General features: G+C 51.7%; 1 protein-coding gene and 1 pseudogene across 1 annotated transcript in view; one reads left to right on the plus strand and one right to left on the minus strand.

The window, feature by feature from the left end:
• QRICH2 (glutamine rich 2) overlaps positions 1-22,061 on the minus strand; it is a 36,096-nt gene that overhangs the window by 1,826 nt on the left and 12,209 nt on the right. The window contains 18 exon segments of the mRNA XM_041725836.1: positions 391-484; positions 874-1,021; positions 1,403-1,606; positions 2,278-2,379; positions 2,658-2,723; positions 3,231-3,352; positions 3,438-3,602; positions 3,820-3,894; positions 3,978-4,100; positions 5,058-5,312; positions 7,216-7,330; positions 8,011-8,108; positions 8,619-8,704; positions 9,311-10,249; positions 10,910-11,023; positions 11,399-11,578; positions 11,639-12,283; positions 13,151-14,348. Coding sequence (XP_041581770.1) covers positions 391-484; positions 874-1,021; positions 1,403-1,606; positions 2,278-2,379; positions 2,658-2,723; positions 3,231-3,352; positions 3,438-3,602; positions 3,820-3,894; positions 3,978-4,100; positions 5,058-5,312; positions 7,216-7,330; positions 8,011-8,108; positions 8,619-8,704; positions 9,311-10,249; positions 10,910-11,023; positions 11,399-11,578; positions 11,639-12,283; positions 13,151-14,348 — 4,729 coding nt within the window.
• LOC121473151 lies at positions 16,302-17,602 on the plus strand (annotated as a pseudogene).

Consider the following 22,061-nt stretch of genomic DNA (forward strand, 5'->3'; position numbering starts at 1 on the left):
GGGGTGGCCGCAGGGGGCTGGCAAATTCACCCAGTGGCAGGGGGCTCAGGAGGGGCATTTTGAGTTTTGAAGGAGTAGGACTCGGCCCTGGTGGAGGGAACACAGGCTGAGGCAGGCAAGCCAGTGAGGCCGCATGAGAAGGAAGGTGGCGAGAAGGACGTGGCCGTGACATCCCTGCTCATCCACTGAGGCTGGACAGCTGTCCCCAACCTGCAAACACTGACCTGGGGCGTTCAAAGCCCTGAATGTTTGGAATCAGGGAGGTAGTGGGGGAAGAAGGCACCCAGGGCCCAGGAGCCCCATGGCCTTCTAGGAGCTGAACAGACTGCCAGGGACTCCTGAGCAAGACGCCGGAAGAGTCTCTGGGAAGCGTCTCTGGGCCACCCGGACACTCACTGTCTTTGCTCAGGATGCCCGGCAACCTTGTATCCATCCGTCCCTTGTAAATATGTCCATCCAGACCCAAGATATCCACTTCGTCATGCTGTGGAGGTGGGGGCACATCTGTTACTTTGTGGCGCCTAGAGCTTGCCCTCCGGTCCTTCCTCCACGAGGCCCGGGGGGGTGGGGGGGGCCCTGAGTCATGCCCTCTCTTGACTCCCAAAACCAAATGGTGCTCAGAAACTCCCCCAGGCTCCGGCAGCGCCAGGGTGGAGGGAGGGCCCGTGGTGGGGGTGCTCGTGCTAGATGGGCAGGTGGCCAGGATGGCGTTCTCCCCAACAAAGTGTAGGAACCAGAGGCTTTAACTGCAACTGTTTCAGCAGAGGGCTGGTCACCCGCCCTTCTGGTGACTTGCATGGTTTTTCCAGAATGACTCAAGAATGTGGGGTCATGTCAGGGCCCTCTCTCTTCACTGCAGGCAGCACCCCCCACCTTCATGGCGATCTGGACCTCCTCGGTGGGGTACAGGCCCTGGGACAGGTGCTGCAGGCGGTTGCGGCGGTAGGGGTAGGTGAGCGTGTGGCTGCCCCCGCAGCGCCGAGGCACGCTCGAGTACGTGTAGTCAGCCGTTTCTGGCACCCTGAGGGGAGGATGTGGTTCAGAGAGGATGGCTGGGGTGACCTGGGACACACCTGCGGCGGGGGCCGGCCAGCCAGGGATGGGGCAGCTGTCTCGGGGGTCTCTGCGAGCCGGGGCGGAGCAAGGGGGAGGAGCAGGTGAAGGAGCGGGCAGAGGAACCACCCTGCGGACCATCCTGAAGACCACCAACACCCTCCTTCGCCCCTGCCCCTGCCCCTGCCCCTCCTTTGTCTCTCTTTCACACAGACACACGCGCGCTCTCTCTCTCCCCCTGCCTCCCTCTTTGGCAGGCCTTTCCCCAGGGGTGGATGAGACATTCACAGGGCTGTGGGTGGAGGGAAGCTGAGCCCCAAGGCCAGGGGCCCAGTCTGTGTGGTCCTACCGTTTGTAGCAGGGGGAGCTCAGACACTGTGCCTGCAGCAGCTCACGGATCATCTGGCTGCTGGCCTTGACCGAGCCTCCAAAGTGGATCTGCACCTTCTCTATGTCCATCAGCATCTTGGAGTGCATGGTGCGCAGGCGCCCCACGCTCCGCTCCAGGTGCGCCAGGTCACCCCGAGGGAAGGCAGCACTGCCCAGCTTTAGGCTGTGGGGTGCAGGTAGACAGAGGGGTAAGGTGGCCACACCAGCCTGAGCCCGCACGCAGACCCCGGCTCACTCTACCCCTTTATCTGTGCCTTTTTAAACAGGACCGTGGGTGGGCAGGAGCCCTTCCCATAGCACCCTGAGGGACCACAGATGGGGCAGCGCAGAAGCGCCAAATGGGGAGAAGCCCTGTGCACCTAGCCTTGCCACCTGGAACCCCGAGGGCTCCAAAGCGCAGTTTGAAACCATCCTTACTGCTGAACCCCCATCCTTGGGAGATGGAAGTGCAGAGGGGAGGGGGGCAGGAGCCCGACGGGGAGGACCTTCTCCCCGCACAGTCACTGAGCCCACTCTCCGGCTGGCTGATGTCAGACCACCCCTTCCTCCCATGCTGGGGTTGCTGAGAATGCTGAAGCATCTGGGGGCTGTGAGGAGGTAAAGAGGAGCTCCCCCAGACAGCCAGCACCCTCGGCAATGTCCCAGCAGGACCCCCAGCAGGGACTCAAAGGCAGGTGACTACTAAGTCTTTGTGCTACCTCTTCCTGGGAAACACTGGGCGTGGGGGGCTAGCCCAGAAATCACTCCCTGCCCCCCACTGCCCAGCCAGGAGGAGGAGCCCTCCACACTGGCCCTCCCCTGCAAAGCCCTGCACAGGACCCTGCTGCCCCGTACCTGCGGCTCTGCTGCCGGACCTGCTCCAGTTCGAAGATGGTGTAGGGGCGGATGGAACGGTGCCCAGGCAGGCCCGGGCCCACGGGCATCACAGGGATAATTCTGGGCGGGGACAGAGAGAAGGGGAGGGTTGGAGAGTGAGACATCGCATTCCCAAATGCGTGCACTCCACAGCACTCCACAGTCCGCGTGCCGGAGGCAGCTTCCCGTCCAGGCCGTGGCGGAGGGAAGGACGGACGGAGGGCCCAGCAGGCAGCCCGTGGGAGAGGCGACGAGGAAGGACACTGCTGGAGGCAGGTAGGGAATGGGGGAGATACAGCCCTGCTGTGCCCGCCCCCCTTGTGGCCACCAGCTGGGGCTGGCCAGGTGTGGGCACTCACTGTCCGGTCACAGGCGTCTCCAGGGGACGGTCACAGGAGAGGCAGTGGAAATGTGCCAAGAGCTGCCTGTGAGGAGTGGGACAGACAGGGTGAGCGCCCTGCCCAGGGGGTCTGCCCAGAGGTGGGAGAGGTGGAGAGCGCGGAAGGCCCTGGCAGGCCTGGCAGGCCGGGCGGCTGGGAGCTCAGCTCATCAGGGTGGCGGGCCCCACGCCCTGGGAGCACCCTGGCTCCTGCGCCCAGGCTTCGGGGCACCCACCCAGCACCTCCCTGCCGCGTCCTGACCCCAAGCCAGCGGGGTTGCAAAGGGCCCCCGACAGGTGCCCTGCGTGAGCCTCGGGGGCCCCCTGGCGGCCAGTAGTGGAAATCCCGGGGTTCCCGCCCACGGCCCCCCAGGAGCACAGCGACCCGGAGCACGGCCCTCCGCGCCCTGGGAGGGACCGGCCTGCGCTGGAGGAGCTTGCCGAGCTCCCGGAGTCTGTCACTCAGCTGGGGGACGGTCCAGGGGGCCCAGCCACCGCCCCGGGGCCCACCGGCGCCAGGGCCCCCCAGGCCCCCGCCCAGGCCGAGCCCCACCTGCGCATGGCCGCAGCCTCGTCTGCCTGGTAGAGCGGGGAGCGCTCTTTGAGCTGCCGCCGCAGGGCCTGCCAGCGGTCCTCCAGCGCCCGCTTCACCGGGTCCAGCTCCAGGCGGTCCAGCTGCGGGGGCGGGGGCGGGGCCGCGACCGTGAGGGGGGGCGGGGCCGCGGGGGGCACCCAGGGGAGCGCCGCCGGCCGCCCCCACCTTGCTGTCCATCTCCGCCAGCAGCTTGTCCAGCATTTTCTGCCAGTCCTGCTCCTGCCCGCTCATCTTGGCCACCAGCTCCTGCATCATGTGGTTCAGCTGCTCCGTGGTGGCATCGAACTGGACGCGGCTCACTTTGGCCGCCAGGGCGCTCTTATCAGCTTTCTGCCCGGAAAGAGAGGAGGGGGGCCCCCCAGATGGGAGGGAGCCGTGGAGGGGGCCCCCCAGGTGGGAGGGAGCCGTGGAGGGACCCCACTGCCCTGATATGTCAACCCCAGACACTGAGCTCCCCCATGGGCTCCCCTCCACTCCTGGCCTTCCAAAGAATGACCAGAGAGACCCCGTGGGACACAGGGTGGCTCTCCTGGGCCTGGCCCTTTACCACATCAATCTCCATTTCCAGGTGCTCCCTGTTGGCCTTTTCTTTCTCGAGCTTCTCTAGACCGTGGTACAGCAACTGGGAGGCAGGGGGAGCAGAGAATGAGGAGCAGGGGAGTAAAGGCCCCGGCCCCGCTGCTGCTGCCCGTGTGGGCCCCTCACGTCAATGTCCTTCTGCTTCTGCCGATGGTCTTCGATGAGGTTGCTGGTGGTGATGTTGAGCTTCTCGCAGTCGCCCTGCACCTGCAGGATGGCACTCTGGACGTGGCCCAGCAGCTCTTCGTCCTGTGGCAGAGGGCACAAAGGCAGGCTCCCTGGAGCCACTGGGCCGCACTGCTGTCCTGATAAATCAGCCCTTAAAACATCACCTAGAGGCCCCTGGGGGTTCAGTAGGTGAAGCGTCTGCCTTCGGCTCAGGTCATGACCCCAGGATCCTGGGATAGAGCCCCACATTGGGCTCCTTGCTCAGCGGGGAGTCTGCTTCTCCCTCTACCTCTGCCCCTGCTCATGTGCTCTCTCTCTCTCTCTCTCTCTCTTGCTCAAATAAATAAATAAAACCTTAAAAAAAATCACCCAGCAGGTAAGCCAACTTTGGCCCCCATTCTGGCTCACCACAATTCCCCCTGACAGTGAGGAGGCTCTCTGCTCTGTGTCCACCCAACGGGATGTGAACTTCAGTGTCCCACCTCCCTATGGTGTAGCTCTGAGGACCTGGTCCGCCAGTGGGGGTGACCAGAAGAGGCCATCGAGGCTCCAGAATGGTGAGGGACCCTGTGGCTCCTGAGAGCTGGGATGTGGGCTATGGCATCCCCACCTGCCCTGGGCTGGATCTCAACTCGAGTCCAAGAGGCAGGACTCAGGGACTTGTGACTCTCCCTGCCCCAACCTCCCCCAGCAAGCCTGCCCTTTGGTGGGGAATCAAGAAGGGGGTTGGAAGGCTGGCATGAAGGGGAGTCAATAAACCCTAAAGCTCTGCCCGTCCCCCCCGAGGCCCATGGATGCACTGTTCCACCACTCAGCCAGCCATGACGTCCCACCTGCATGGAGCCAGCTCTTCCCCATAGTCTCCTGTCCCCAGAGCTAGCTCTATTGCTGCCCCTGCTATGACCCAGGGAAAGGACCAGGGACTTTTCCACCATGGAAAGCTCTATGAGCCACTCTCTGTTCTGTGGGCCTCTGGGCTGTGGCTTCCCACTGAGGGGCACATGTGGCCACACCAGGAGGGAAGCCGGTGGGAATCACCTGGCTCTGGAGCTTGGCTTTCTTGGAGGGCCGGGAGGCAGCCAGATTGTTGACCATGTCCTGGAGCTGCTCGTAGCGCTGCACCAGCGTGCTGACCTGATGGCTCAGGTCCAGGCTGCAGGCCGGGCAGGTGGCCTCAGGGTCAATCTGGCCAGGTACCAAGGTCGCCAAGGTCTTGGAAGGAGCCATGCTCATGGACAGCAGCGTGGAAGACGAGGCCAGCATGCTCTCGATGATCGTCCTGAGCTTGTCCAGCTGGGTGCGGGCAAGAAGGCAGGGGCAGGGCAGTGAGTGAGGCATGGCCACGTTCTGTCCACACTGTCAGTAATTCGGGGAGTTGCTGCATCCCTCAGCACCTCACAGAACGTGGGGCATGGAGGAGGTGCCCAGTGCCTGGCCGTTAAATAGTGAACAGTTTTCAGGGAGTGGAGCCTTGATGATGAATAAAACCCTTGCAGGATGGAGGCTTCCAGACCTTTCTCCAGCTAGCTCACTGATTCAGCGTGAGGATACGTCTCTAGCTAAACCCTAGAGTGGTGATGTCGGCTGGTCAGCTCACAGACAGAGGAGCCTGACGACACTCAGACACAGCTCCAGGCCCTGGGGACGGGAGGGGTGGGCTCACACATGCGCTGTCCTCACCCAGCAGGTGAGTAACAGGAAGTCAGGGGGATGGGTGCTACTTCCGTTCACGCTCTCACGCTCTAGGTGACAATGGATGCCTTCCGTTGGCTCTCCTGCCCTCTTCTGTTTCCCACAGTCCTGAGGGGATCACCACAAGTGACTGGTCCCAGGGTCGGCACCCGGTTTAGGGGCAGCCAGTCCCACAGCCGTGTGACCTCTCGCGTGGCTCAGAGAGGGGCTGGGCCAACCGAAGTCCCTCTCTTGGAAGTGTGTGACGCGGCAGGGCCTGGGCAGCCACTGTGGGCCACGCGTGAGAGGAAAGGAAAGCTGGCAAGGAGCACGGCGGAAGGGAGACAAGGAGGTGCTGGAGAGAGGTGGGTAAGGACAGGGACACAGAGGGACAGGTGTGCGTGGAACCAGACACGGAAAGACAGACAAGGGGCAGCCCCGGCCAGACTGTGCCCTTGGCCTGGAAGTTCCCCCTTTCCAGCCCGCATTCCCCTACCTATGCACTTTCAACCAAGCTCCCTTTCGCTTGAGCTCAGTGAGACTCCAGCTTGCTCCCAGAAGAGCCCCTAGGAGCATGTCAGAGGGCCCTGGGATGAAAAGGATAGATTAGTTCTCTCTAGAAGAGAGGAAGTCGCCTCCACAGACTATGGGCGTTGCAGTGGAGCTGGGAAGAATACGTAGAGCCCCTGGCAAGAGCGTCCCAGCAAGAGGAGCGGCTCGGGAATGCAGCAGTGTGCTCAGACCTAGGAGGCAGAGGAGGCCGGAGGAGGCCGGAGGACTGGCAGTGTGGAGGCCGATGCTGCCTCCAAGAGGCTGTGGCAGGAGCCCAGGCCTGCCCAGTAGGGAGTGGCTTCCCCCTGAGTGTGGCCCCCGGGGCCGCCCTGGAGGTTGCTAAGCTTAGACACTGTTTTTGGAATGACAGGTGACTCTTGGACACATAATCTGCTGCCCCACACTGGACTGTTGGCTTTGGGGTCGGGGAATGGTACATGCCAGCGTGCTGGCAAACATGGGAGTGGCCCAGAATGGGGCTTCTGTCACTGAGGGGCTCCTGACCAGAGTCCCCTTGGCCCAGTGGCTTTTTCTATCTGATCCTTCTGCAAGCACTCAGAGGGCTGTTCCTGGTCCAGACACTCTTCAAGGGGAACATTCTGGGGGTGACCCAGGTCCGCATCACCCAGGGTTTAAAGGCAGACACTATTGGGGGCGCCTGGGGGGCTCAGTTGGTGAAGTGTCTGACTCTTAATTTCGGATTTCAGGGTCCTGGGACTGAGCCCCGCATCGGGCTCCCTGCTCAGCAGGGAGTCTGCTTCTCCCTCTCCCTCTGCTCCTCCCTCTGCCTGTGCTCTCTCGTATCAATCAATCAATCTTAAAGGCAGACACTATCAAGAGACTGGAAAGACAACCCACAGAATGGGAGAAAATATTTGCAAATTGTATGTCACTTAAGAGTCTAGGAGCCCCATCCTCCAGGGCGGACCCGGAGAAGAGCCCTGGTTCCCACGGCTGAAGAGAGAATCCTCACCTGGTCCTGCAGGTAGAGCGAGGCTTCGGACACCGAATGTTCCATGCTGACCTTGCCCCGCTCTTGGCTCTCCCTCAGCTCAGCCAGTTCCTTCTCAATGTCAGCCACGGTGACTCTGAGGGGTGTGCAGAAGAGAGCCTGGCCCCCACCCCTCTCCAGGGCCCAGGCCCACCTGCCCCAGCATGTACAGAGGATGACGTGCCTCCCGCATCAGATCCTTGCCCCACCCCACGGCAGGCTCTGTCCGGGGAGTCCCAGGTGCTGATTGTTCAGGAAGTGAGTGCCTACGTGCTAGACTGAGAGGTTTCTACATGGTGAGCCCCACAAGGAGAGGGCTCTGAGGGGCTCTGGCAGATGGTCTCCTCCAGCCTCCAACCAGGGACAGAGACTAGGAGCTTCTTTCCTTCCAAGCCCTGGTGCTGAGCTGTTTTAAGAACCTAGAAAAACTTCTACCAGTGGGGCACCTGGGTGGCTCAGTGGTTAAGCATCTGCCTTTGGCTCAGGGTGTGATCCCGGGGTCCTGGGATCGAGTCCTGCATCAGGCTCCCTGCATGGAGCCGTCTTCTCCCTCTGCCTATGTCTCTGCCTCTGTCTGTGTGTCTCTCATGAATAAATAAAATCTTCAAAACCAACAAAAACTTCTACCAGCAACTTAAACTACATATGGACACCCTGAAAGACATATCAGAGACGGGAGCAGTTCAGGCTGTGAGTGAACCGACGGCCTGCCGTCACCTCCTTGGCTAGAAGTATGCGACGCCTGGACATGAGCTGCCCTTGGCAGGGGCATTTTACCTGAGGATTCCCAGCTGCAAGCTCAGCTGGCCATCCTTCATCTCTTTTCCTATTTCTTGCTCCCCATCGCCTTCCAGGATCCTCTGCATCCTGTCCAGCTATAAATGCCAAAGGAAGAGGAAGGTCAGGTAGGCTTGAGTTCTTTGCCTTCTGCACATGTGCCCCCTTCTCAAATCCTAGTCCTAATCCAACCCTTTGTCCGTATGTCCCTTCTGGACATCCATCCAGCCCGTGGGTGCGGCCAGCTAGCATCAGGAAAACAACTGAAGATCCAGGGGCCCCTTGCCATGACCCCTGGCCCCAGAGAGTCCCACACACTCAGCTCCAAGGCTGCTGCAGCACCAGTGGGCTCTGTTGGAAATGGCCACATGGAATGAAAGGGGCACTGGCCTCCTTGTTGGCTAGATCTTGACAGCTTTGAGCATCAGGCTTTAGATCCAGGAAAGGAAAATGATGATACCTGAGGAGAATTTCCTACCTCACAGGTTGGTAAAGACCCAAGGAGATGCATTAATATGGGTGCAAGGACCATGGGAGCCACCGAGATACAAATGGAGAGTAGGATTACTGGCATTGGAGGCAAAGTGGGTGGACCCTCCCTTACTTACTTTTGCTTTTTCCTGTCGAATTTCTTTGGTTAAGGACTTGAGAGTCTTCAGCTGTTCCTGCAGGTCAGGGGGTATGCTCTTTTTGACTATGAAAAATGGAGGCTGATAATCAAAAGGGTCAGATCTCCAGCGGGCCCCCAATCCCCACTCCTGGCCCCCACAGTGAAGCTACTCCAGTGAGCGGCAGGACCCGCTCCCGCTCTTCCTGGTGACCGAAGAGAGGGAACAGGAAGAAAGGAAAGAGGAGTGTCCTTACCCTATCAAAAAAAAATCCACTGAATGCTTACTATCCAAAAGGGCTTTGAGATTGCTGACCCATCCACCCGCTTTCCACCCATCTCTCAGATCTTAATTATTCTCTGGGCCCGTGGACAATGGTGAAGTCGAGTTCTTTGGCCTCTCCGCTCCCTCCCTCCCCACCCAGCCCCAGTGCTGCTGCTGCCCCCGGCCCACTGTCCTCAACTGAGCTCAGCTGCGGTCAGACAGGGCCCCAGAACTGCCTCCCTCCTCTCCTGAGGCAACTTCGCTCCACCTGGTTTTGCTCCATCTTTGGGACCCCAGAGGCTATAGTGGAGCCCAGAATGGCTAAGAAGGGACATGCTATTTGCAGTGACTCAGGAAGAAGCTCGGCCACCAGATGAGGATGATTAATACCCAGACAGTGGTCCCTCCTGTGCATGAGTGGAACCCACCCATGAGCGCCAGCAGGTACTGTATCTTCTCCAAATCCGTCTGGCCAGCCTTTTCCTCATTTAGCTCTTTCATGTTCTCCTTGAGCTCCACATAGAGGCCAATGATCTCTCCCATCAGACGAAATGTCTCCACCGCCATGGGGAAGCTAGGAGCCAGTTTATCCAGTGAATCGTGTCTTTCGCTCTGGAAATCACTCTTTTCTGATGAGACTCGGTAGAGGTTGTTCAGATAGTCCGTACTCCTGGCAGAGGTGGCTTCCTGGCCTGGACTAGTCTGGACAGAAATCCCAGGTTGGTCCACGGTATATATTTGTTTTGGATCCAAACTGACCTGGACGTGCTGATCTACCCCTGGGACACCTGAGTCACGAAGGCCAGGAGGATACATTAGGTCACGGGATTCTGGGATGGAGTATGCATGGTCATGCTGCTCTGTACCTGGTTGTACCTGGCCATGCTGATCTGGGCCAAGTGATGTCAAATGCTGTTCATCTAGGTGTACAGATCCCGCACGAGTGCTTAATGGTGTTGGGCCACGCTGGTCTGCGCCAGGATGTATCAAACCTTGCTGGTAAGTTTCTGGTAAACCTTGGCCAATACCTGCTGATACTAAACCTTGCTCGGCTAGGAGAGGTGACACCTGACCATACTGATATCTGCCAGGAGGTATTACGCCATGCTGATATGGATGTGGTGATACAAATCTTGGAAACTCTGGGTGGACTGTTGGAGAGCCATGAAGCTCTGTGCCTGGTGGTATCAAGTCTTGTTGTTCTGTACCAGATCGCCTCAAGCCACGCTGATCAATTCCAGGCTGAACCAAACGACGCTGATCAACACTAGGCTGCATAAAGCCATGTGGATATGTACCAGGTTGGGCCAAACCACGAGGATAGGCACCAGGTGGAACCAAACCACGTGGATAGGCACCAGGCTGTACTAAACCAGGCAGGTATGCACCGGGCTGTACCAAACTGGGTGGATATGCACTGGGTTGAACCAAGCCAGGAGGATATGTGCCAGGTTGAAAAAAGCCACGTGGATCTGTGCCAGCCTGTACTAAACCATGCTGATCCACTCCACGTTGCACCAAACCACCTGCACCAAGCTGCACCAAACCAGGCTGCCCTACACCAGGCTGAACCAAACCAGGCTGAACCAAACCAGGCTGATCTGTGCCAGGTTGTACCAACCCACGCTGATCCATTCTAGGTTGGACCAAACCAGGCTGACCTGAACCAGGTTGCACCAAACCAGGCCGAGCTACACCACGTTGGACCAAACCATGTTGATCCATTTCGGGTTGGATCAAACGAGGCTGACCTGGACGAAGTTGCACCAAACCACGCTGATCCATTCCAGGTCTGACTAAAGCAGGCTGGCCTGCTCCAGGTTGGACCAAACCACGCTGATCCATACCAGGTCTGACCAAAGCAGGCTGACCTGCACCAGGTTGGACCATAGCAGGCTGAGCTGTACCAGGCTGCATCAAACCGTGCTGATCCATTGCAGGTTGGACCAAACCAGGCTGACCTGCACCACGTTGCACCAAACCAGGCTGAGCTACACCACGTTGGACCAAACCACGCTGAGATGTACCAGGCTGCACCAAGCCATGCTGTTCCATTCCAGGTTGGACCAAACCAGGCTGACCTGCACCAGGCTGCACCAAACCATGCTGATCTGTTCCAGGCTGCACCAAACCAGGCTGACCTGCACCACGTTGCACCAAACCACGCTGATCCATTACAGGTTGGACCAAACCAGGCTGACTGGCATCAGGTTGCACCAAAACACGCTGGTCCATTGCAGGTTGGACCAAACCAGGCTGACCTGCACCACGTTGCACCAAACCAGGCTGACCTGTACCAGGTTGCACCAAACCACGCTGATCCATTGCAGGTTGGACCAAACCAGGCCGACCTGCACCAGGCTGCACCAAGCCACGCTGATCCATTGCAGGTTGGATCAAACCAGGCTGACCTGCACCACGTTGCACCAAACCAGGCTGACCTGCACCATGTTGGACCAAACCAGGCTGAGCTATACCAGGCTGCACCAAGCCACGCTGATCCATTCCAGGCTGACCTCCACCAGGCTGCACCAAACCACGCTGATCTGTTCCAGGCTGCACCAAACCAGGCTGACCTGCACCACGTTGCACCAAACCAGGCTGAGCTACACCACGTTGGACCAAACCACGCTGATCTGTTCCAGGCTGCACCAAACCAGGCTGACCTGCACCAGGTTGCACCAAACCAGGCTGAGCTACACCACGTTGGACCAAACCACGCTGATCTGTTCCAGGCTGCACCAAACCAGGCTGACCTGCACTAGGTTGCACCAAACCACGCTGATCCATTCCAGGTTGGACCAAACCAGGCTGACCTGCATCAGGTTGCACCAAACCACGCTGATCCATTCCAGGTTGGACCAAACCAGGCTGATCCATTGCAGGTTGGACCAAACCAGGCTGACCTGCACCAGGTTGCACCAAACCACGCTGGTCCATTGCAGGTTGGACCAAACCACGCTGACCTGTACCAGGTTGCACCAAACCACGCTGGTCCATTCCAGGTTGCACCAAACCACGCTGGTCCATTCCAGGTTGGACCAAACCACGCTGATCCATTGCAGGTTGGACCAAACCAGGCTGAGCTGTACCAGGTTGCACCAAACCACGCTGATCCATTTCAGGTTGCACCAAACCACGCTGATCCATTCCAGGTTGCACCAAACCACGCTGATCCATTGCAGGTTGCACCAAACCAGGCTGACCTACACCAGGTTGCACCAAACCACGCTGATCCATTCCAGGTTGCACCAAACCATGCTGATCCATTCCAGGTTGCACCAAACCACGCTGATCCATTCCAGTTTGCACCAAACCATGCTGACCTTCACCAAGTTGGACCAAACCACGCTGACCTGCACCAGGTTGCATCAAACCATGCTGATCCAAACCACGCTGAGCTATACCAGGTTGCACTAAACCATACTGATCCATTGCAGGTTGGACCAAACCAGGCTGGCCACCAGGTTGGATCAAACTAGGCTGACCTGTACCAGGTTGGACTAAACTGTACTGGTCCATTCCAGGCTGGATCACACCAGGCTGACCTGCACCAGGCTGACCTGCACCAGGCTGGACCAAACTAGGCTGACCTGCACCAGGCTGCACCAAACCACGCTGATCCATTCCAAGTTGGACTGAATCATACTGATCTATTCCAGGTAGGACCAAACCACGCTGACTTGCAACAGGCTGCACCAAACTGGGCTGACCTGCCCCAGGTTGAACCAAACCACGCTGATCCATTCCAGGTTGGAGCAAACCATGTTGATCCATTTCCAGCTGCCTCAAAACATTCTGACCCATTGTAAGTTGGTCTAAATCTTGCTGACCCATTCCAGATGGCATCAAACTAGGCTGAATTGCACTAGGCTGGACCAAACCAAATGGATATACATCAGGCTGTACTAAGCCAAATGGATATGCAACAGGCTGTCCCAAGCCACTGGGATATGGACCAGGTTGTACCCAATCAGGTAGATAAGCACCAGGCTGGACCAAACCACTTTGATCTACAATAGGCTGCACCAAACCAGGCTGACTTACACTAGGCCAACCTGCAATAGGTGGCACCAAACCAGGCTGACTTGTGCTAGGCCGACCTGCAACAGGTGGCACCAAACCAGGCTGACTGGTACTAGGCCGACCTGCAATAGGTGGCACCAAACCAGGCTGACTTGTACTAGGCCGACCTGCAACAGGTGGCACCAAACCAGGCTGACTTGTACTAGGCCGACCTGCAACAGGCGGCACCAAACCAGGCTGACTTGCTTCAGGCTGCACCAAATCACGTTGATCTGCACCAGGCTGCACCAAACCAAGCTGATCTGCACCAGCCTGAACCAAACCACGCTGACCTGTACCAGGTCGGGCCAAAGCAGTCTGATCTGTACCAGTTGGTACCAAACCACGTGGATCTGCCCCTGGCTGGATTACATCATGCTGCTCTGTACCAGGTTGAATGAACCCAGATGTTTCCAAACCGGACTGTACAAAACCTTGCTGATCTGCAGCAACTTGCATCAAACCAGGTGATACCAAACCACGTTGATCTGTAAGATATGGAACCAATCCACGTTGATCCATTCCTTGTTGATCCGTGGCAGATACTAAAAATCCATGCTGATCTATGCTAAAGGGTACCAATCCATGCTGATCCACACCAGACTGTTGGTCTGCGCCAGGAGGTATTGCACCATGCTGATATGTGCTAAGTGGAACCATACCAGGCTGACCTGTACTAGGTAGTTCCAATCTTTGCTGATCTGTGCCAGGTGCCAATGGTGGCACCATACCACGCTGCTGATCCATGCCAGGTAGTACCAAGCCCTGCTCATCCATTCCAGGTGGCATCACACCAAGCTGACCCATGCTGTGGGGTACCACACCATGTGGGTAAGTGCTAGGTTGGAGCAATGGAAGCTGATCCATGCCAAGTGGTCCTAATCCATGCTGATCTGGCCTTGAATAAATGTGACCCTGGCTTACAGACACCCCCCCATGCTGATCTGGGTATACAGGATGATGCCAGTCTCTGGCCACAGAAGCTGAGGATAAGTCCTGTTGAACTGGACCAGGGTATGCCTCTCGTTCATCTTTTCTTAGGTGTGCTAAGCTGTGCAGCTGAGGCTCTCTCATCCTACGACGATCTGACTCTTTTCTGAATTGGGACATAGACGGGTGATGGGGCTTTGCCAGGCCAGCTTCATCACGGGCCCTTGGATGTTCTCTACCAGGGAATGCAGTAGCAGAGGCACCTCTGCTTCGTTCCCTGGTAACCCCCTCAGAGGGGTAACCTGTACCACTGATTCCTGATAAGGTCCGATCTGAGCCATAGCCACTGGCAGTATCCAAAGCTGGGTCAGCACTTGAGTGCTTGATGGAGACTCCACTTTGAATTCCATCATTTGATGTTATGGAAGTGTGTGGTCTGCGTTTAGGAAGGCCTGTTGTTGTCTCTGAGCCCTGGTTGAAGAGGAAGAATGAAGTCAGTAACTACAAGTAGAAAGGACTCAGCATAAGCCATGAAGGGAAGAAAATCTGGGACATCTGACTAGGATGACTTAGGGCTTTTGGAGAGAAACACCTCTGGTCCCCAAAACTAAGCTGGGCACAAAGGCTTTGACATTCTTGAAGGATAGATCTCCAAGGCTTTGAAAATCTGCGCATTTGCAAATGGCATAATAATATGTTATTTCTGGGCACCCCCGATGGCCAGCGGTTTGGCGCCACCTTCAGCCTGAGGTATGATCCTGGAGACCCAGGATAGATCCCACGTCAGGCTCCCTGCATGGAGCCTGCTTCTCCCTCTGCCTGTGTCTCTGCCTCTCTCTCTCTGTATCTGTCATGAATAATAAAATAAATAAAATAAAATAAAATAAAATAAAATAAAATGTTATTTCTCCTTGTAAAAGGCAGTGGAAAACACTATACAAGTGATCTACTCAACTATTGCTGGGTCTACACATAAAGGACATGAGTAATTTATTACGTTTAAAATATAAAGTCTGCCCTATCATCGGCCCACTGCTGATGGTAAAAGTATCACTGCAGGGCAAGTAAACCATATATCCAAAATGTAAATGCACAAACTCTTGGATCCAGAAATTCTATAGATAAGATTTTCCCTATGGATTTTTACAAAGGACTGCCAGGATATATGTAGAGTCTGCAATTCTGTTTATGAAAATAGGTTATCAATAGGGGACTGATATATATAGGGGGCATGCCCATATAGAATACCAAGGATCTGTTAAAAAAAGATTATGGACCATTTCCATTTCCAGCCCAAATGGAAGAACAGGGATGGGATATACCCTCCTGTTTGTAACCAAAACCCAAGAACCAAAAGCAACAATAGCTATGAAATGGTGGTTTTCTAAATACTGGATATCAGCTAATGAAAGCTCACAACCCCTGAAAGATGGAGAGACAAACTAGGTGAGCCCTGTGGTTGTCTCAGCTTACTGTCTCAATAGAGTTTCCAGGCTGCAGTGCCCCTGGAAAGGGTCTGAGTTGGGACAAACACGAGCATGCAGGGAGACTGAAGCAACTAGAGGTAGATCATAGGACAGAGTATCAGAAAGAAAGGAGTTGCACAGGGGTGCCTGGTGGCTCATTTGGCTGAGCATCTGACTCTTGATTTTGGCTCAGGCCATGATCTCAGGGTCCTGGGATCGAGCCCCATGTCAGGATCCGCGCTCAGGGGAGAGGAGGAGTCAGCTTGAGGATTCTCTCTCCCTCTCCCTCTGCCCCTTCCCTGACTCATGTTCACTTCCTCTCTCTCAAATAGATAAATAAATCATTAAAAAAAGAAAAACCATGGAGATATACATAGAGAGGACTCAGGAGATCTGTAGAGGGTCCTCTTTGGGTAGTCAGCACAGAAATGATCAGCATGTATATATGAGGAAACTACCCAAGGTTGGGAAAAGAGCCATCTGCAAGGCTGGAGGGAACAGTGCCCAGACTCTCATGGGGCTGGGAACAGTGCCTGTTTCTATCAGCCAGTTTGGAAAAAACTCAATTCAGGGGAGAGTACTCAGAAAGGTGTTGCCTCAAAAGTGGAGAATAATCAGCTCCACACTGAACATTGCTATGTACCCACTAAAAAAATAACCAAACAAAATATACCATAAAAGAAACAACAAGTGAATTAAAATGGTACACTAGAATACACTTACTTAACACAAAAGAGATGAAATTGAGGAATGGAGGAACAGATAAGACAGAAGACATATAGAAAATAACAAATAGAAGATATAAACCTACTTTATCAGTAATTAAACACTCCAGTCAGAAGATGGGGATTTGCAGAATGGATTTAGAAACATGATCCAGAGGGCCCACACTCACTGTGTGCAACCCTTTCTTTTGAGGCCTGGAGGCACATGAGACCCTCTCCATGGACTGGCAGCCATGGTCAGGGAGGACACGGTAGCAAGCACCAGCATGTGTGTCCCGGTGGCAGGAGTGGGGCTGGCCCAGCACATATTCACCTTGAAGAGAAACATGAGGCAGAAGCCCAAGATCATTGAGATGCCTGTATCCAAGCCCTGCATCTCTGGATGTTGCTTACTGACTATGCTGTTGTTCTAGGACAAATTTAAGAACAGAAGAACTTGGAGTGCCTTTAAGGACAGTTGAATAACCAAGAAGTGACTAATCAAGAATCTGATGTACGTGTGAAAATGAGGTCAGAATTTCAAAAAAAGTTCAGTTTACATCAAAACTCTATAAGACATTATCTGCAGTCTTATCCAAGAAGGACCTGCCACCTTTCAGATAGTCATAGACTTCAACACGACACTAAGTAGATTTTCCTACAAAGGGAAAAGATGCCCAACATGTCATAATATTGACAATAATAAGCTGGTTACAGATCGAGGTCAGAGTTACTGCAAGTAAAGGAAAAAGACTATGCTATTAAAATTGATCCTTTTCCTACAATAGAAGTACCCTTTTTATAAAAAAGAAATTATTTATGAGAGACAGAGAGAGAAAGAGAGAGGCAAAGACACAGGCAGAGGGAGAAACAGGCTCAATGCAGGGAGCCCCATGTGGGACTCGATCCCAGGATTCCAGGATCAGGCCCTGGGCTAAAGGCGGCGCTAAACCGCTGAGCCACCCAGGCTGCCTGAGAAGTACCCTTGTATGGTTGAAAGGTACCCTAAGTCACAAGGTTTGCTTGTTAAACAAGCTCTACCAGAAGCTAAACTGAAAGAAACTGTGGCAGAATCTGATGTATGTTCAGGGAAGGACACGAGAATGTTGTCGGTAAGCTCCAACAACAGTCTCCCCAGGTTCACATTTTCAGCTGGTATCCATGATGTACTAGAGGAAGTATCCCTCAAGCCAGAGTTGATCATCCAAACGTCAGAGTCATGACCAACTTTGTGGATTTTGATGAAAAAGGAGTGTTCAAAGGACTTAAAGGAGGACTAATTCATGAATTTAACAGATATGGTGGGGCTCTGAGCAACAGAGAACATCTCAATCAACTATAAGACGGTAACAACACAATTCTGCTGGGAGACTCCTAAGGAGGCTTGAGAATGGCAGATGGACTAGCCAATGTTGAACACATTCTGGAAACTGGATACCAAATGACAGTGTAAAGGAGCTTTTACCAAAAAAAGTACATGGACTCTTATGATATTATTTTAGTAAAAGATGAATCATTGGAGGTAGCCAACACTGTCTTACAGAAGATTCTGTAGATAAGCATCTTTTAAGACCTCTTCCCTGTGGATACAATTGATGCAAGAACTGCTTGTCCATTTGTCTTGCTCAAAAACTCTTATTTGTAATATATTCTTGCCCTTGAAGTTTTCCTCTGCATTACTGAAGTAACTTCAAACACAAAAAAGGACCTGTAAGGTCCTTTTTCTCCACTTCTCTCAATACACTCCTCACCATATTTTTTAACAGATTTAAAAATTTTTTTAAAAGCCTCAAAACAAACCTTAAAGTCAAAATATTAAAAAATAACTCCTCTAACTTTTCCAAAATGAATTTTGTAGTTTATGTTTTTAGGGCCTTTTTAATACTGGTAAAGTTTGTAGAAGTTAAGAAGTTTTATGAAATGGTGAAATGTGCGTGATTTTAAGTTTTGTTCCTTTTATAATTTAGGTGAATTATGCTGATGGCATAATCATCTCCCGATATTGTATTAAGTGTGATATTTTGTTTTAGGAACATTAATATCTACCATAAAACATTAGCACTTGGTGTTTTAAAAAACTGTTGGTATCCACGTTACTAATCATTACAAAATGTTCTATAGAGAAGCACAGATAATAAACATGAAATGAAAAGCAAAACCAAAAAACAAAACCCACACATGATCCAACTATATGCTGTCTATAAGAGATCTATGTTAGAGTCAAAGAAAGAAACAGGTAAAAGGTAAAAGGATAGAAAAATAATAAATGCAAATAATCAAAAGAGAGCTGGGGGCACTGCCTGGCTGGCTCAGTTGATGGAGCATGGGACTCTCAATTTCAGGATTGTGAGTTCAACCCCTACCTCCAATGTAGAGAGGAGGAGGAGGAGGAGGAGGAGGAGGAGGAGGAGGAGGAGGAGGAGGAGGAGGAAGAAGAAGAAGAAGAAGAAGAAGAAGAAGAAGAAGAAGAAGAAGAAAAAGAAGAGAAGAAGAAGAAAAGAAGAAGAAGAAGAAGAAGAAGAAGAAGAAGAAGAAGAAGAAGAAGAAGAAGAAGGAAGAGGAGGAGGAGGAGGAGGAGGGGTGGGGGGAGGAGAAGGAGGAGAAGAGTTTGAGTGGCTGTACTAATATCAGACAACATTGTTAACAGAGACAAAGAAAGACATTTTACACTGATAAAAGAGTCAATTTATTTAAAAGACGTAATAGTTTAAAAAAAAATATGAACTCAACCATAGTGCCCTAACAAACATAAAGAAAACCTGACAGAATTAAAGGAAGAAACAGACAAGTCAACAATAATAGTTGCAGACTTTAATATCTCACTTTTGATAGGGATAGAATACAAATAGGCAGAAGATCAACTAGAAAATAAAAGACTTGAACCATGGACCAACTGTACCAGCAAACATCTGTAGAACACTCCACCCAAGAAGATCTGAATAAACGCTCTTCCTGCATGCACACAGAACATTTTCCACAACAAACCATATGTTGGGCCACTAGAAAACAAAATGAAATACAAAACACAGGAAAAATAAAGATGTTTTCAAACTAAATACAAGCTGAAATTCATGAACAGCAAGACTCACTCTATAAGAAATGTTAAGTGAAATGCTTCAGGCAAACAGAAAACGATACCAGAGGGGTAACAAGCACTGGAAATAATGTTTTTTCTTGACTCAAATCCCTTTGAAAGATAAATGCCTGAACAAAATAATAAGACTGTATTGTAGGGTTTATAACAAATGTAAAAATAAAACGCATGACAGCAGCAGCATAGAATAGGAATTGGCAAAGGCACCTGGGTGGCTCAGTGGTTGAGCATCTGCCTTTGGCTCAGGTCATGCTCCCGGAGTCCTGGGATCGAGTCCTGCATTGGGCTTCTCTCAGGGAATCTGCTTCTCCCTCTACCTATGTCTCTGCCTCTCTCTGTGTGTCTCTCATGAATAAATATTTTTAAAATCTTAAAAAAAAAAAAAAAAGAACAGGAACTGGCAAGCGATGGTCCATGGGCCAAAACCAGCCCATCATCTGTTTTTGTAAATGACATTTTATTGGGACACAGACACACTCATTCACTTATGTATTGTTTATGGTTGCTTTCACAATAACAATAGAGTTGAGCAATTGTGACAAAGACTGTATGACCCACAAAACCTAAAATATTTACTTGGCTCCTTCACAAAAAGTTTGTTGACTCCAGAATTAAAGGCCTCTAGAAGTATTTTACTGTAAAATCCTAATATAACTTGAAGGTGGATTGTGATAAGCTAAAGATGTATAAATCTAGAAACCCTAAAGCAACCACTCAAATAACACAGATGTATAGCTAATAAGCCAATAAGGATGTTAAAAAGCAAAAACACTCAAATAATACAAAAGAAGTAGACAAAGAGGGAAAAGGAAGAAAAAGCAGATGGAACAAATAGAACACTAATAGTAGGATGACAGACTCAACCCTAATTATATCAATAATCACATTAAGTGTAAATGATGAAAACAGACTGATTAAAAAGCAGAGATTGTCAGGGGCACCTGGGTGGCTCAGTCAGTTGAGCATCTGACTTCGGCTCAGGTTATGAACTCAGGGTCCTAGGATAGAGCCCTGAGTTGGGCTCCAGTGGGGAGTCTACTTCTCCCTTTCCCTCTTCCTGTATACCTCCCCTCATTGCTTGTGCTCACACATTCTCTCTCTCAAATAAATAAAATCTTTTCTTTTGTTCCAAATAATTCTTGAAATCTCTAATACAACATTTCTGGATGTTCCCAACATTTAATTAATGAGCTAAAAATGAACAATTCTAATTTGTTGAGCAAAAATAATTTCAAAAATTTAATGAGATCACAACCATACAGTTTTATCGATTCCAATATTTTTGAAAATCTTTTTTTTTTTTTTAAATCAAAGGTTGTCAGATTGGTTAAAAAAACAAGATCAACTACATGCCACTTACAAGAAAAAAACTTTATTTTATTTTTTTTTAAAGACTTATTTATTTATTCATTCAGAGAGAGCGAGAGAGAGGCAGAGACACAGGCAGAGGGAGAAGCAGGCTCCATGCAGAAAGCCCAATGTGGGACTCGATCCCGGGTCTCCAGGATCACACCCCGGGCTGCAGGCGGCGCTAAACCGCTGTGCCACTAGGGCTACTCAAGAAAAAAACTTTATATAGAGAGACATACATAGGTAAAACAAAAAAGAATGGGAGAAGATACACCATATTCATAGTAAAAGAAAAAACTAAGAGCTGAAATCACTATATTAATACCAGACAAGGTAGATTTCAGAACTAAGAATATTACTAGGGATAAAAAGATTTTTTTTTTTTTTAGATTTTATTTATTTATTCATGAGAGACACACAGAGGCAGAGACACAGGCAGAGGGATAAGCAGGCTCCCTGCAGGGAGCCCGATGTGGGACTCGATCCCAGGACCCCAGGATCACACCCTGAACCAAAGGCAGACACTCAACCGAGTCACCCGGGTGCCCCAAAAATGTCATTTCTTAACATAAGGAGATCAATTCATCAAGAAGGCATAACAATCCTAAACGTTTCTGCACCTAATGACAGGGCTTCAAAATATGTGAAGCAAAACCTGATACACCAACAAGGAGATATGGACAAATCCACAGTTATAGTCAGAGATTTCAATACCTTGCTCTCCATAATTGACAAGTAGGCCGGAAATCAGCAAGGTCATTGTTTTTGTTATCTGGAGCTGCTATAACAAACAGACTAGGTGACTTATGCAACAGAAATGTATTGTCTCATAGCTCTGGGGACCAGAGGTTCGGGGTCAGGTGTTGGCAGTGTTGGTTCCCTCTGAAGCTGTGACAGAGAATCTGTTCTATGCTCTCTTCTGGCCACTGGTGGCCTCAGGCATTCGTCTATGGTTTCTTCTCCTGACCATCTATGGACAGTCATCTCCTCTCTGTATGTGTCTGTCTTTCTGTCCAAATTTCCCCTTTGTATAGAGATTCACTTATATTGGATTAGGGCCCACCTTATTGACCTCGTCTTAACTTGATCATCTGTAAAGACCCAGTTCCAAAAAAGGCCACATTTACAGATCCTGGAAGTTAGGACTTCACCACCTTTTAGGAGGGGTGGGGAAGGACACAGTTTAACCCTAAACAGATACAGTAAACTTGAATGACACTGTAACCTACTGGACCCAATTGACATTTACAGGCTCTTTCCCTCAGCAACAGCAGAAGACAAATTGTTCTCAAGGGCACACAAAACACTTCACAACATAGACCTTGTTCTGGGCTGTAAAATATACATCTATCAACTTAAAAGGATTCAAATGGTACAAATTATATTCTCTGATCACAATGGAATTAAATTAGAAACCAGTGACAGAAAGATCCCTGGAACATCCCCCAAATATTTAGAAACAAAATAACAGACTGCTAAATAGATCATGGATTAAAGAAGAAATCAAAACGGATACAGAAAGTATTTTGAACTATATACCAGAATTTGAGGGATGCTGCTAGAGCAACAC

Source organism: Vulpes lagopus, chromosome 12 (assembly GCF_018345385.1).
Source record: "Vulpes lagopus strain Blue_001 chromosome 12, ASM1834538v1, whole genome shotgun sequence".
Taxonomy (NCBI): Eukaryota; Metazoa; Chordata; class Mammalia; order Carnivora; family Canidae; genus Vulpes; species Vulpes lagopus.